This window comes from Eleginops maclovinus, chromosome 10 (genome assembly GCF_036324505.1).
Source record: "Eleginops maclovinus isolate JMC-PN-2008 ecotype Puerto Natales chromosome 10, JC_Emac_rtc_rv5, whole genome shotgun sequence".
Lineage (NCBI taxonomy): Eukaryota > Metazoa > Chordata > Actinopteri > Perciformes > Eleginopidae > Eleginops > Eleginops maclovinus.
Genome location: NC_086358.1, coordinates 5627931 through 5644459, shown reverse-complemented (window position 1 = coordinate 5644459; position 16529 = coordinate 5627931). Strand labels below are relative to the sequence as shown.

At 40.0% G+C, this 16529-nt stretch overlaps 2 protein-coding genes across 3 annotated transcripts in view; both read right to left on the bottom strand.

Moving 5' to 3' along the window:
- LOC134871042 (SH3 and multiple ankyrin repeat domains protein 2-like) overlaps positions 1-372 on the bottom strand; it is a 49430-nt gene extending 49058 nt beyond the window's left edge. Inside the window, 1 exon segment of the mRNA XM_063893628.1 lies at positions 261-372. The gene's annotated coding sequence lies outside the window, so the exon portion shown is untranslated.
- A 1094-nt stretch (positions 373-1466) lies between these two features.
- On the bottom strand, positions 1467-16226 carry LOC134871334 (vesicular glutamate transporter 1-like). Of its 2 annotated transcripts, XM_063894067.1 has the most exons (13): positions 15659-16226; positions 9893-10145; positions 8911-9029; positions 8704-8818; positions 8502-8589; positions 7293-7379; positions 6263-6399; positions 5245-5394; positions 4989-5121; positions 4330-4440; positions 4041-4168; positions 3560-3629; positions 1467-3416 (listed from the first exon to the last, which is right to left on the bottom strand). In XM_063894067.1, the coding sequence occupies exons 1-13, from the start codon at positions 15718-15720 to the stop codon at positions 3130-3132; spliced, it is 1740 nt and encodes a 579-aa protein (XP_063750137.1). In that variant the 5' UTR covers positions 15721-16226; the 3' UTR covers positions 1467-3129. The 2 variants fall into 2 exon arrangements, with proteins under 2 accessions (XP_063750137.1, XP_063750138.1); XM_063894068.1 differs by lacking the exon at positions 3560-3629.
- Between the last annotated feature and the right edge of the window lie 303 nt (positions 16227-16529).

The window sequence follows — 16529 nt, the reverse complement described above, 5'->3', positions numbered from 1 at the left end:
CAGGTGTAATCTCTTAATATGTGTGATACAAGGGAGAAAATAAAGGTCGGTTTGTTTGACACACTTTAGAAAAGGAGGACAGCTCTAGGCAACAACCAAATGTTGTACCCACTGCCCCAAAACAGGTGATGAAACTTTGCCTACATGTTAGTTTAGCCTATTATGACCTTAGCAATAAACACCTATGTCCTCCTACAGCTACTAGATAATGTTTTTCAATTTGAAAGGGTAGTGGTAAGCTGTTTTTAAGAGCTACTTACCTTTGAATGCAGGAAGTATACTGTCATTGTGTTTCAGACCGATCCTGTGGTTACTTGTAGAGTGTTGTAAATTGTTTGTAGCATCCCTTGCTAGCCGCGCTTAGCGTGAGTCCTTAGCATTCTGCCAAGTTAGCTTGACAGGTGACCGTAAACATAGCAGTTCACGTGATGGATGCACGGATCGACGTGTTTTGCTGCCACAGAGAGAAGATATTCCGGGATGGAGGTGCACAAATATGGTCATATTTAAGGCAGAAAAGTTACCAGAACTCAAACTCTTAAATAAATCAAATTGAGAAGTAAAAAAAAGCCTGTTAAAGAACCTAACGTTTTTCGACCAACTGCCAACGTTCGATAGGAGAGTGTGAGAAAACAACCGCCATTAAAACAACAGAAGAAGGAAGACGCTGAATAAGATTAATAAAGGGGAACATGACCTTTCTAAAATCAATACGTTCGTTTTGTTGTTTCATTTTTTAAAGTTGTTTTCTCAGAAAATGGAGGTGGTTTATTATGCAAATCAATTTGGTATTACTCATAAGCCATAAATTAGTGTCACTATTAAAACCTAGCCAGTGGGTAGCCCATTGATCACTTAATAACTTTCATAACCCGACGAAAGCACTGTTTTTTTATTGGACCATGGACCAGTTCTATTTTAGGTGTTATTATGGAAAGCATGCTTTATGTTTTTTTTTAAGGTCAAGAGCAATAATTCAAAATCACATCGAAAATTCCCATTGTTGAGAGAACCAGTTTGATGGAACAATTCAGGGTCGGCCGATAAAGAAACAACATCCCTATGGCACTCTACACTGAAGCCTATGGGAAGAACAGGAGTAACATCCATGTAACAAATATATCTCCCTCTGGCAGATGGATGTCAAATAATCCCCTTGATTTTAGAGGTTGGAACAGTGGGGAATAATCCCTAAACTTCAGTGCTTCATACTGGCTGAAACTGGCGAGTCCCTTGTTGTAGTGCCATGAAAAATCTATTTTTCTTCTACATTTCCATGCCCTTACACTTTAGCTCAGTGATCGATCGATCGTCTGGAGAAGAGTACAGCATTATGGGAAACATGAACCCAGTGTTTCCACTGTTCAAGGACCTGCATTATTAGTGCCTGAATCATGCATGAAGCAAAGGTAAACAGGCTCCATCGAGGCCAAACAGATGCTGAGATAAAAAATGTAAAAACCTAATTAAAAATGTAACTGTTTATTTTTTAGCAACAAAGTTTATGAACCTCCTTATAGCAAACAAAAAACGTACAAATAATAATTGCTTTAGAATAAAACGAAAAGTCATAACTATATATGTAATTATTGTACAGGAATCATCACCTCTAGGTTTTATTATACAATATTTTCCACTTGTACATGATTTATACACATACAGTTTAAGTTTATAATCCAGAACATTTAACAAGAAATAAATGAAAAACAGTAAAAACCCTAACATTTAATATTTAATTCATTGGTAAAACAGTATCAACAAAGTGATACCGTTCATGATCTAACACATGGATATTTTACAATATTGAACCTTGTTTTAGGGACTAGCTAGATACAGTACAACATCTACTAACAAAAGAAATGTTTTTCTATGTACAGTGAAATGTCCTTTTTGTTTTTTGATTGATCTTTTACTTTTACAGTGTATTGAGTTGCTGCACTATAACATAAAGTAAAGGGTAATGAAAATCCTCCTTTAAGCAAGATTGACAGAGATCTAATGAATGGCTCTACAGGACTATTATTCTTATTCAATTTGACCGGCATTTAAATGTTGACATGCTACATAACTGGTACCACCCAGGCTTCCTATGTAATATGCTAAATAATGAATTCAACTTAGAGCATAACTTGTAACCTAATTGAACAAAATCCTGATGTTTTGAAGAACACTGTCTTAAAGAAACATAATAAAAGTGTCTTAAACGACCCTGTGTATTATCAGTCCTACAGTATACGAGGCTTTTTTTATTCCCCAGTTGTCAGCAGGCAGACAGGTTCGAGGCCTAGTACATAAAACACTTTTGCACAAGGAAACCAAAGTGCTGCATCAAAAAATATCAGTGTGGGCTATTTAGACTTCACAGAGAGCTGTGTACAGATATATTTGCATGTGTTCAATCATTTTCTCAGTTGAAGAGTAAACCAATACTACAGAGCAACATCTTTCATTGTATTGGCACAAGTAACATGCTTTTTCTTAAAAGTGTGCACATTAAGGACATTGTTTTTAGGAAGAAAAAAAAAGCTTTCATTATATTGCTTGAAAACATTATAGATCCAGTTTTGGATATTTCCCTTTGTAACTTCAGTGGAGGGGCATACTTTATTGGGTTGCAGACATTTTTTAGAAACCAATTATTGAAACTCAGTAGGTTCTCACCCAACAACAGAAGTACGCCTGCTGTGACCAATGTGTGCGTAAAAACTTGTGTATATAAATAAGAGGCATATAAATGACCTCCTGTCAGATAATTTAGTCATTTCTACAATTATTACAGTGAATAAACATCAAAAGCCACAGAAGGCCTAAAACTCAACCCTCCTCCGAGAGAGATATTGCAGGGAGGGGAATAAGTCCTAAAACACTCTTACTTAGATTGTCTGCCACACAAGGTACACAATTGCACACACAAACACACATTTTACATGTACTAATGTCTTCACCTCCACTGTGGAGTCTCTTTGAATTCAGTGCAGTTATGATAATACAGTCAGACTTGCTGAAAATGGTCCCCTCCCGATTTGAAATCCGCACTTTCAAAGTTCTTCATGCCATCACGTGAAACTCCACGCTGCTGATGTTCTGTTACCGCCTCGCTAAAGGCTATGTGCAGAAGGTCTGCTGGTTTTATGTGAGCTCTCGGTCCACCCCTCCTTCGTAAAGGTAATTATTGGTTCCTTCTGGTTGGACATATTCCTCAGTTTTGTCCCAGTCTGAGACCCAGCCTCCTCCTCCTCCCATGCCTCCATTGGGATCCGCTCCCTGGGTCGTGGCTCCATAGCCTCCCCCGCCACTTGTACGATACAGCTCTTCTGTTTCGTTTCCAAGCTCGTCCTCATCCAGGATGCCACATTTCTCATCACTCTGCTCTTCAGGCTCTGCCCAGTATTGCTTCTCTCCAGATGCAAAGAGTCCTGCAGCCCAGAGACATGATCAATGCATAATAAATAAAGTGTTCATACTTGTGTCAAACAGAGTGCATCGTTGGTTGCAAACTTGAACACCCAAATGCTCTGGTCAAGGAAGAAATTGGAAATGTAGAGGGAAATAAACTCACCGTAGAATATTACACCTCCATAATGAACAAGAGAAGCGATAAGAAACACTCCCTGCCATTCCTCCCGTGTCTATCAAAGCAGGATGTGAGGAAAACCAATCAAAGGGAGGCATGTGGATAGAGTAGCTTTCACCCTGGTGAGTCAAACTTGATGCTCCAACACCTTTACCTAATAAGGTGGTCAATTGAACTACTGTAATTGTAAAAATACACAGGGACATCCTTCTCTGTTCAGTGATACAGTTCTAGGAAAATTAAATGAAACGTGTCAAATGAAGTCATGCTGAGGAAGTGACACCTCTGTTATGGTTTAAGAATCATTATTTTTAACTTAACTCAGCCAGTGGTGCACTGTCTTCAGACATACACAATGAGGAAATGCAACATCAAGTTTAAAAACACACATCCCCTGATATCAATCAAAAAACACACCCTCACATAACATCACAAACAGACACGCATTTCAAAATATTAACCTCACCTTATGCTTCGTCATTGCACCGACTATAAGTGGGCAAACCATACCAGACAAAGTGCCCACACCGTTGGAAATACCCATGAGGATGCTAGCATAGCGCGGTGCAATGTCAAGGTGGTTGACATTGAAACCTTATGAGGAAGGACAAATACAACATGAGCAAAGAATGATGGGTAAAAGTGATGAACATATAAGTTCAATTCATTTTACTTTATTATATTTCCAATATCAATATTTATAGGCATCCTCAAATGAAGGGGGTTATGGTTATTAAGGGCCATGATGGATTCACCTGATATTGCAAAGCCAGAGAAACCCACAGCCAGGACAAGGAATGTAATGGCCACAACTTTTGTATGGGAAAAACCCACCACCAGCAGCAAGGTGGCCTCCATCCCAAACCCTGAAGACGACAAGAGATAAAGAATCAAAAGAGATAATTAGTTTTAATGTTAATAGAAAAGTCTTAATGCAAGATGCTTGTTTAAGTCTATTTAAGGCCATTTTTCCTTATGCCCCTCTTCTCTCTTTTATAACTAAAATGTTGTTGACTGTTCCCCAGCGCTGACAGCTTCCCACAAAGTGATTCGTGCACTGTATGCTTCTCCATTTCACTTTGTTATTGATTTCTCTCTGTAGTTCAAAAATAGCCGACAGAGGCACGGTTTCTGCTTTTCAGTGACTCATCCTTGCTCTTGTGCAGAAAATGTTTTCTCACCACAGCTGACTAAAAACTGTTGTTAATCCAAGAACTAACCAATGAGTTCCAGTAAACTGTTTCAGGTTCACTTAAATGAACCATCTTTCTGATGGGCTTAAAAATGCCAGTTTAACTTTGAGTTTGTATACAAATATAGCTATGGTGTTGATGTCTTGATAATGTGCTTTAAGCCATCTTGTAATGCTTTCTGTTAGTCTGATTTGCTTTCCCTGTGTTTGGCTCTTTCTTACCTCCACAGTTCATGAGTTTCCTGACATTAGTTGTCGTCATGATATGGTTAGTTCGCAGATAGTCAGCAAGCTGGCCACCAATGGGCACGATTATGGTCATAACCAGGTGGGGAAGTGCAGAAACTATGCCAACCTTAAGAAAAGAAGAGGGTAACAATCGTGTGTTTTAATGCAAACGTTTCTAACGCTTTGAGTTTCCTCAGCAGAATCATGTAATTATCGTATAGAAAGAAAATATTGAGTGGGTTCCTGTTACCTTGCTTATCTCAAACCCAAACACTTCCTCAAAGTATGCAGGCTGACTGATGAGAAGCAAGTAGAAAGTCCAACTTCTGCAGAAATTTGCCACGATGATGGCGTAAACTGGCATGGACGTAAAGAAGGCCCTCCATGGTGTGTTGAATTTCTGTGGAAGCATCAAAATGAGTCACTTTATTCACAGATGTTTTAATTAAGCTCTTAAAGCTTCTGACTTTATTCACAAATATAGTGTTAATGTACAGTTGTTGAGCTGAATCTATGACCGGCCTTTCCTTTTTGAGGTTTTATTTGTTATAAATCCAAAACAGTGTCATTAACAAAGGTATGAGCGGAGTAAAACATTTAATTTCTTGTGCAGAGGAAACCAAAGATACAGAGCTTACTAATCTATTGCGTGTGATCTTTCATTTGATGAACTATTTTATGACTCAGCTCATAAAGTCTGACATCCTCTTAAGCTCCACCCAGGTGGTAACTTCCTTAGGCCTAAGTTGCTCTGTTTGTTTCATTTCTTTACACTGTTTGTTCAAATCTACTGGCAGTCTAGCCCCAATGTAAACCTAATACATTACTGTAAAACAAATAAAGTGTGAGCATTGTTCTTAGTAACTATTCTGCAAGTAATTGAAAGTCTTATTTTCTCGATTATGGATTAATCCTTTGGTATGTAAAATGTCTTTAATATCGTGTTTTGTCAGTCCAAAACCCAAAGATATTCTGATATATATGATAGCAAACAGAGAAAAGCCAGAAATATCCATATTTGAGAGGCGGAAATCAGCATTTTGTATTATTTTTGCATGAAAAATAAGCAAAACTATTTATATTTCATTGTGCCTTTTAAATAATAGAAAGAAATTATTCTTTTTGCATTCAATTTACAACTAGTCAACTTGTCATTGCAGCTTTATTTGCATTGAATTAAAAGTGAATGTAAGCCTTGTCTGTTGAACGTTAGCCAATGTTAAGTGACACATGATATTGTACCCGAGACATCTATCGCATGTACTGACCGTTACTGCAAATTGCGCTGTTTGGCCAATGCTCTCCTCGATATATGTTCTCTCCTCCTCGGTGATGGTGGGGTGGGCTGCTGGACTTTCATAAGACACCAAGAACCAGAAGCAATACCACATGATCCCAAAAGTTCCTGTAGAGGGAAGAAGGAAGGAAGAGAGGAGGAGAAAGTGTCAAAACTGGCAAGAAAGGTCACCTTGACTGTAGCTGCTGCATCCGTACAGACTGAGGTGAATATTGAATCTTTACTTTAAGTAGTGTTGTAGAACTCGAAAATGTTTTATCTTGGTCTCGAGACCACTTTTACATGGTCTTGGTCTTGGTCTCGGCCTCGACACTCTTTGGTCTCGGTCTCGGACTCGGACATAACGGTATTGGCCTCGGACATAACGCTCTCGAAGGGATTTTTACGTACTGTCCGGAGCATCTGGGGGGTTTATAAATTCATGAAAATGTCCAGTTTTCACAGTTTTTCATGGGACCATTAAGCGTGTACTTAAATTGCCTGGCGCTTTGCACAGAATTCTGAGGTACTTTGTTGCGTGACGTAATTCCCGAGAGGCTGCCTTGGGGGTGGCTCTGCGACGCACACACACACAGAGGGAGCAGAGCAGACAGAGGAGCAGCATTGCACCGAAGCAAAAGTGCAGCTTCACAGATTAACTGCAAACGGAATCACGCTAGCCACACCCCACTCCCTCGGTCTCGGTCTTGGTCTTGGTTAAGGCGGTCTCGACTACATCACTATATTTAAGGGTGGTTTTCTTGTTGTCCTATTTTTGATTTTGGCCTGCTTGTCTCTAAATGTCAGCATGTCAGCATCTACTGTTACTGTGGGCTGTGCATAGTGATGGTGTGCCTACATAAGATTTGAAATCAGCATGTTCTAACTGTGTTGTATTGTACATTATAACAAACACTATATTTCACAAAAATAACTGTGTCGTTTTGTTTACAGTTTTGTCTGGAAGAAGCCCTAGTTTAAGATTGGTACATTTGAAGGTCAAAAGATCAAGGGTGTCTTACCGTAGACGTAGAAAACTGATGACCATCCAGAGTACTGGACCAGGATGCCAGCTAAGGGCATAGCGATCACAGCACCAGCGTACGAACCTGCAAACAAAAGAGAGACATTGGGTTAACAATTTCAGATCATTTCAATTAATAGTCCACTTATGTTATCCCTTAACTGTTAAGTCTTCAACAAGTCAAGTAATTGTTCATAACTGTGTCCCAAATCCAAAAGCATTTCCACCAGCTTTGGAGAAATTACTGCATTTTTTAAAGTTCCAAAAAATAACTACATGATTATCAAGATATTATAATTAAATAATTATAATAAACTTAAAATGCTTTAAAGGTGCCATAGAAAGCATCTATCTGGTATTTTAAATTGTTCTCTGATGTCTACAAAGAATGTATATAACTTTGGTTGATCCCAAAAATGTCCAGATGCCGTTTTACAGGCCCATTTACAACCCTATGATTTGGTCCTAGAATGAAACAAGCTGAATTGCCTTATTTGGGGCTCATTTAAATAATTATGATGAACTCTGCTCTGATTGGCTGGTTTACAAGGAGCAATCCATGGCTGCCTCAGAGCCCACAGAAGTAAGTGAAGTTTGCGAAACCGTAGGATATGAACCATGGAGGCTATTGGCATCCAACCTTACATGTGTGAGCCTCTATCAGAGGAGGAAACCGATGAGTTTGAAGAACAGCCAGTTGGTCGGAGATTGGAGAGCAACGTTACGGAGTGGTAAGTGTTAGCGTTAGTGTTTCCAGCAGCTGGTGTATGCAAATGTTGGGGCTGGACTACCGTGTGTGACGTAACATACAGGGATTGTTGTAATCCGCCCGTTTTACCGCTGTGATACATATTCATGATTTGCACGTGAAGGAGGAAACAATGGTGTTTGAGGTTCACGGTAAGTCAGCTCAATGTACAGTTTTCCATTCTAAGGCACCTTTAAATGGTTCAAAAACCTGCTGGAAACCCAAGGACGTTCTTTAATTCAAACCAAACAAAAATCTTTTAAAATCATAAATCTTAAGGTCTAAAACTATCAACACTGTTTGTGTTTGTTCTTTTCTAAAAAGTATTTTCAAGTGGGAGGATGTTTTCTATGGTTGAGTTAATAAACATTTCATAACAGTCTTACCTATTATTCTTACTATCTTACCTCACCTATAAAAAGGACCAGGAAAGAACGCCTGCCATTATAATAAACTCACCACAAAAGGCCGTCGTAGCCAGACGACTTCTTTCGAGAGGTGGCGCCCATTTTGCCCAAATACCGTGACAGGCCGGATATGAAACCCCCTGCAGGATAGAGAAGGAATTAAACTTTGACAAATGCTTTAAGTAAGATTTAAATATAAATATAAGTCGTCAGTAGTTTCTTGTTTTTGTGATTCAAGCTTTACAGTGAAGCACCTCCACAAGTCCTTGACATATTCTGACAAGGATGACACAGCCAAAGTGCATCCGGGCTGCTGAGGGGATGAGCATGTTTAAGCAAGACGTGGCCACTATAGCAAAGCCGAACACTCTGGAAGACAAACCAATAGAAACAGTATGTTCAATATATATAATATAATGAATAGATATCCCTTGCATACTATAAAAAGTGGATACACAGACCTGTTTGCTGCAAACTTTTGACAAATGAAGCCTCCTGGGATTTGGGTCACGATGTATCCCCAGAAGAACGAGCCGTGGATCATTCCCACTGTTTCTGGATCCCAGTCAAACTGAGCTTTCTGTTGGGACAAACACATGATTTATATGCATGTGTACTTGAATCAGTTTAAAATATACAAAGACAACTGGCATGATTGATTACTGGTCCCCATGAGGCTCGTGCTCAACCACTGACTTATCATCAATATTCCTTCACATCACATAGCTGTGTCAAACCTTGTGCTCCGATGATTGACTCAAATGGCTGTAACGATGACTGACCGATTTTAGGATGAGCCAACCCTTTAGTTGACATTTCCTTTTGCACTATTTTATTTATCTTATTTGCACCATGTATGTTGAGTTGTTGGAGGAGCATGGGACATAAGATTTTCATTGCCAACATATACGTTGTATATGCTGTGCATATGACCAATAAAACCTTGAAACCTTGAAACATTGATAAAGTTTTGATACTGTAAAGTTTGAAAAAAACAGATCTCTTTTAAACAGGAAATGACTTTCTTATGACAAAAAAGGAAGCAAAACAGTTCATTGTATACTGAAGAGTTAAGATTTTACTTATCTGATATAAGGGGCCTATTTTAAACCATGAAACACACTGAGAAGAAGTGCCGGGAGTCAAAAAATCCAAATGTTTTCACCCGCTTTTCATAAATACACTAAAAGACTACCACCAACATTGTTCAATAAGTAGAACAATAATGAATGTATCCGCTCCGAAATGTAAAAGCTTCTCTCTTTGCCCATGCTACACCACTCCACAAAGTTTTATTAATATTGATGAGTGGTTTTTCTTTAAATCAACTTAGAAAGAAACTGAACTGATCCATAAACATAACCTCCTGGGAGATGTTATAATCTGGAAACCTTTTTGTTGCCTGTTGTTCTGTACTTTCCAGGTCCTCCACCCCCAACTCACCACTATGATCTCCTTGTTGTCTTTGTAGACGGTGTGGCTGTTGACCATGCTGACGATGGCCACGCCTAAGTTACATCGGATACCGAAGGAGATGCAGAAGCCGATTCCAGAGAGGATGGCGATGATGTAGCGCCTGGGCAGCCCGAAGCACGTGCAGTCCACCACGGGCATCTCCTTCTCCTCCACCAGCTCCGGCCGGCCCTCCGCCGACAGCTCGATGGTCTCGCCATTTTCCTGCTTCTTCTCAAGAGCTCTGTGAAGAAGGGATATGAAAACCCAACAGGAAGTGAGTATTGTTGTTTTGAACCTGGAGGGACCATTTGTCCTGTACCAGAATTAAACACCAATAAACCATCATAAAGGAAGTGCAAGTTCATCAGTTATTTTGAAAATTAGATTTTGTTTTGCTAAAACATTGCATATCTATTACATATCAGCTTGTGATTGTTGGGTATGATTGTCCGGCCTACCTTTACGTTTTTAAAATAAACCTTTTGCAATTTTGTATAGCAATCTTTTTGGACAATACACACCACAAGACACCATAGAAAAACACCTTAAGTCAGTGTACTGTTTGCCTTTTCATTTCACATAAATGACTATTGAAAAAATGTCTCAATTGCCAGGAAATAGCCCGTCTCCTATAACAGTAATTGAGGAAATACTTTACATTTAGTGACCTCTTAAATGTCAATACTTTGGATTTTATTTTAGAGAATCAGCCAGTTAGCCGCCCAAGGTTGTGAAGCAGATCCTGTTCTGAAGGGCTTGCAGACTGACAGCTTGGGAAGATAAAAGATGTTCACACAATCTTTCTCACTGTCAATTTGACCGGTAACTCTAGCACCTTAACAATAGACCGTCAGCACAGTTAGCTGTCAGCCCACCGCCACTGCGCCCTGCTGTCATAACTTTGACTTATCCTGTCTTCTCTGGGCGTTAATATATCGGGTGTTTTTGTATTGCAGACATTCATCTTCACCAGAACTGGCTGACAGTGAGGAATACAGTGTAGGCAACAAAAAGAAACACAGTCTCCTTCTCCTTCCAAACAAGGTTTTTTACTCTGTTCTACCCCCGTCTATAAACCTATGTTTATAGGGCTTTCTGAGAAACCCTGAGAAACCATGACCTATGCAAGCCTGCAGTCTTTTGGGCATCAAATATGTATCTAATCGCAGCGGGTCATCTATAAAACATGACATGTGCAACGCTGTGTTCTCAGATCAGGCTACAGCGCTGCAGGTCCAGATGCTGGAGCACAGAGCACCCTTTATATCACGCCTTTATTTATTATACATATTTAGCTTCTCATACCTAAATATAAAGTAAAAAAACAAATATCCCTCCTGCTTTTGTCTCGTAAATGTAACATAACCACCGTTGAGAGATGTATACAATACATCCGAGTACATATTAGTCCACTCAGCCCTGCAGCTTTTAGTCAAAATACAAGACCCAACAGTGCAGGGCATGAATAATGCCTGGACTGGGGGATGGGGATAGTTTTTTTTATAGATTACTTTATATGACAACTGGTTGTACAGAGGAGAAAATAAGACAGGGATCCTGGGCTTGAACTGAACCACAGTGGCCATTTTTAACATTCATCATTGTAAGGTTTGCAGTCAATACTGTAAATGTACAAACTTAGAAATATGTAAGAGTGTCCCCCAGGGATAAAAGGAAATGAAGCTACCATGGACAGTGTATGCAATTGAAAAACTAGCCTAAAAAACACAACAACAATAAAAAACCAAGAATACAAATCTGGTCAGTGCCCTGTAACCCTGCATTTTAAAAGCCAACCGAGCCATTTCTAGGAACTGAATGTGTGTGGACCAATCAGACTGATGGATAACTTATCTGTTATGTGCGCTGGGGATGCAACTTCTATTGAGTTGAATGGGCCGCCAGATTGGATACCCTGTCTGTTGTTTTAAGCATCTTGGGTAAATGCATTTAACACAGAAAATATGCTTCAGGACTAAGATCCTAACACAACCAAGTTAACACTGTGACAACGTCATGGTTCAATATGAGACTGGAGGTGTGTGTGTGTGTGTGTGTGTGTGTGTGTGTGTGTGTGTGTGTGTGTGTGTGTGTGTGTGTGTGTGTGTGTGTGTGTGTGTGTGTGTGTGTGTGTGTGTGTGTGTGTGTGTGTGTGTGTGTGTGTGTGTGTGTGTGTGTGTGTGTGTGTGTGAGAGAGAGAGAGCAGCTAGAGCATCCTATAACTGTCAGATAAAGACTTAAAGGAACAATCCAGAAAACATGATCGGCTACCTAAAATAATCCACATATCATGCAGGAACTATTTTCTTTCTGCCAAACTACATCTGCCAACCAGTGAGCTAGATTACCTCATGAGTAGCTGCATGCTTTCTTGTGCATGGTGAAACAGTAGGTGGGTGTAAATCAATAGAAAGAAAAATATTCCCTTCGTGAAACTGCCAACAACAAGACAGATTAATAAACAGCATTGCTGGTCAAAATAAACTGTATGTTGGGGTGACTGTCCCTTAACAGCTGCAGTGTAGTTTAGGGAAAACTAGCAGACTCCTATCTTTTATTTATTTACCATTTGATGTTTGAAGGTGCAGAGATTTAAACTGTACACCACTGGGCCCACACACACACACACACACACACACACACACACATACACACACACACACCTTAAAACCCCACTCATTTTCTACCTCCTACTTACATTGGGCCTTTCTGACTAATTCAAAATGGACGTTTATTCTCTCCGCTGTGAGACTTTGTTCCTCTGCATTTTTTTGTTTGTTTAACGATCCCCTGTCCTTAAACATAATGTCACCAGTCTATCAAATCACCAGGGACGAGGACAATCTCAATTCTGAAATACCAGGGTAAGAAAATAAGCACCGGCTGATCTTTAAAAAGCCGTCATTGCAGCTCTCAGGCTACCCGAGATGTGCTTCCCATGGAGAGTTCAAAATGACACTAAAATATTGAGTGACAAAGCTTTTTAGAGCTGTCACCTAAAAAAATGGTCAACAACAGTAAGCAAAACAGCCATACAGTTATAAAACATACATGCTATATTATGAGTTACTGTAAGCAGAGGTTCTTAAAGTCTCCGACAGTGATCAAGTATTTATGATATCTCACTCTTGAATTATTAATATCTCCAGCTCTCTTGGACTATTTTTGTCTGTGAGGGCTTCATTCTTCCTGTCTCCTCTTCGTTTTTTTAACCCTGGCTTTCATCCTCAACTCCCCCGACTCACACATTGTCTCTCACACAATTCGCAACATTTCCTTTTTATCCAACACCAATTTATTTCTCAGTATCCAGAGGATGTCCACCTTGACTTTTCATTCTCTGCAATACAATAAGCAAAATACACATGCATGTATTCACTCCTTTTTTCCCTAGAATACACCTAATCTGCCGCAGTGACTTTTCATGACTGACCCTGAGTTAAAGACAATCCGTTGTAATCCTCACAAGCCACCTAACCACTCATCACACCACCATGAGGAAATGTCTGGCGAGTCAATCATCCCCAATAAGAAAGCTGCTTCGTGTTTATCTTGATGGCACATTGCTGAATTTTCCTCGATCTATTCTGCTAAAGGGAGTATTCCTGGTTCCCTTTCCAAGCTAATCTCTTTATTCCAACGTCAAGGGCACATGTCCGCAGCTCGGTTCCCAGCTGAGTCAACAGCTTGGCATCATTGATCGGATAAAAGGAGTCAAATAACTGGTGTACATTGTTTGAGAGGTTGATAAGCTCCTCGTGACACTACTACGAAGGACCTACTGGACTTCCATTGTTAGAATATCAACTGTTACAAGCACTGTGGTGACCCAACAGTTTGCACTATATTTTAATTTCATTTAAAGAATCCTGTCCTGAGAAACCCTGTAGAAGACATATTTTTAACCTATTTTAGTTTCTTGTTGATGGTAATAAATTCAGACGCACAAATCAGTGGCTGGAAGCACAGAGAGGAATAGCAAGGTATTTATTTATACTTGTCTAAATATAGATCAATGCAATGATAAGTCAATGAATCCATTAGGATGTCAGGAACTATTTTTGATAACTGATTCATGGTTAAGGTCTTTTTGTCTGTAAAAATCCACTTGTTTAAGGCTTTAAAATGGAAACATTTGCTGTTTTTACTCAACATTATAGTAGGAAGTGTTGGTTTGCGTTGCTTGTTAGACAAGACAAGGCATTTTCTTAGGCTACACAAGGTGTTTTCTTATTTTGAACAATGATAACAATGGCTGGCTGTGCATTAAGATGTATGCTTCTGTGTTGTGTGACTTATCTTGACACAAGATCAGGTGTTTCAAATAAATAGGGTCTGTAGTTGAATAGAATAGTGGGGGAAATAACTACCCAATAAGCAAAGATTAAATATATTTTCTAAAGTTGTTATAGAATAAAAAACACATCTAAAACTCAAAACGGCAATGCATGCATGTCTTTTCCGTTAAGCAGCATGTCGCGTGCGGACAGCAGCACCGGGGCGCGGGACGGTGCTCGTTAAGCACGACAGAGGTACCAAGGGAGCACCTGCGAGCATGTGCGCTCCACGGAAATGGAAGCTTATAGGCCAGTGCGGGCTCTGTGCCGTGGGTAGAGAGGCCTAATCCCTGCTGTGAGGTGCCCAGAGGGGGGGGGGAAGGGACCCGATGACAAGCTATCAGGCTACTTAACGGGAGAAGGAGATAGGTGTCTAAGGTGTACGGCCTGCAGGGATTTACGTGGGCCGACAGCTTGGACGAGCATGAGGCTATTCCTGGAGAGGATTTAAGTGTTTAGACACTACGTGAAATCCCGAGAGGAGGAAAGAGGAGTTTATCAATACCTTTAGATAGCTATCATTCAGACTCCTGACTGACTGCACACTTGGTTCTCAGCTGGGAGAGTTGTTTTATGCAATTGTTTGCCAATATGATTTGTTTAAGTTCTAAAAAGCACAATTTAATTATTTGTCCCTGGGTCTTGTGGCTCTTAAATGTCATATAATGTCATATAATGTCAATGTCTGACCTTTCCTGATCCACCATGATCCCAGGCCGTCCACCATCACAAGTTTTGCTGCTCTGTTTGGTAAAGTTTGAGTCTTTAGAGTGCAGGATTCAAGGCCTCAGATCAGGCCTGTTTTACACTGGTACTCTCAGAAAATTTAACATATCAAACATACTTTGAGTACAATGGAAACTGATTCACACTGCCAGATAAAACAGCAAGGCTTCCATAATTTAAAAATGTGACAGCACAGCAGAAAAGCCTAAGTGAATCCAGATATTGATCCAACGCCTCATGTTACACATACAGAACAGTTCTGGTCTAGAATGAAACTTAAGTCTGTTTATTTGTTTCTCTGAAGACGGAGAATCATTTAAGGTTTTCAAAGCATGTGTGGTCTCAGACAGTACTTTTGTGAGTATCTGCTACTGCACGACGGCAGTTAAAGTGCTAAATTATTCATGCAATTTTCTTATGTGTCACATTCAGTAGCCTATAGAGGGACAGATGTTGTGCCAGGTCATCCAACCCCACTCTAAACCAGGCCTCTGGAAACATTGATCTTCTAATAGCACGTCTCCTCTCTTGAGGACAAATACTTTAAACAAAATCACCTTTCAGCAACTAATGCAGCTTAAATACATTTCAATAAGTTAAACTTTCTTTTTGACGTGACAAGAAAATTACGAATGCATCTTTTAATAATTTTCTGGATGTAATTTCTCCCAGAGGTATTTTTTTTACATACCCGTAGATTTTTCCGAGAGTCTTGGCTGCAACAATCTTGAACCTGTCCGGCCGGATCTCCATCCTCACGCCTCCAGGATCCGACCAATGTGCACTCTTTGCACGCTCCCGATTGAGCGCACAGACTTCTCCTCTACTACCTCCGCCCCGTGTTTCTCACTCACACATATATCAAAAACTACTTGGTTTTAATTGATCACTTGCAGTTTCCTGTGTAGCGGAATTATTAAATCAGAGTTACTGAGATTTAATCTGCTTCAACTAATTTTATATAAAATTAACCGATCACACATTGTCAGTCCCACTTTGCAAGAGTCCTTAAGGTCCAAATAAACTTCTTCACTCGCTCCTTAAAGATTTTTCCACGCAACTTCGGACAGGATTCCTGGCAAAACGGTGCTCTGGCCGTGGTCCTGAAACCAGATTACCGCTGCCTGCGCGCTAATCTCTCCAAGAGTGTGTAGTGAGGTAGCATGTCACTTCCTCCATCGCAGCCGGCCGTTTTAAGTACCCACTGTTCAAGCGGAGGCTATTCTGGGACCTGCAGAAGCCTTGGCTGGAGAGTTAGAGTAAACACGGTCCGATCGAAGCATATAACCAGAGTTCCCAGGTATTTATAACAGGGGAGGGGCAGGCTGCTCCCGGGACGCTCTGACGCTTCTGGGATGGGCTGTGGATTATTTAATGACCTGAGATACGTATAAACAATTAAAATGAATTATAGAAAGACTAGAAAATCCACCGTAAAAGAAAAAACGACAGGTTACAAGCAGGGTGTTTTCACTTTTTCATGCTTATTGCATTTTATAACGGACTCAAGCTAATTAGAAAAAATAAAAAGCTTTTTCCTAAATTTTAGGATTAATATGTCC

Bases quoted from the DNA above. Each gene is read 5' to 3' on its own strand.
- LOC134871334 (XM_063894067.1), bottom strand. From the start codon at position 15,720: ATGGAGATCCGGCCGGACAGGTTCAAGATTGTTGCAGCCAAGACTCTC. The intron at 9,030-9,892 runs GTGAGTTGGGGG...TTGTCCCAACAG, and splicing joins ACAACAAGGAGATCATAGTG to AAAGCTCAGTTTGACTGGGA. The intron at 4,441-4,988 runs GTAAGAAAGAGC...TGTCGTCTTCAG, and splicing joins GAAACTCATGAACTGTGGAG to GGTTTGGGATGGAGGCCACC.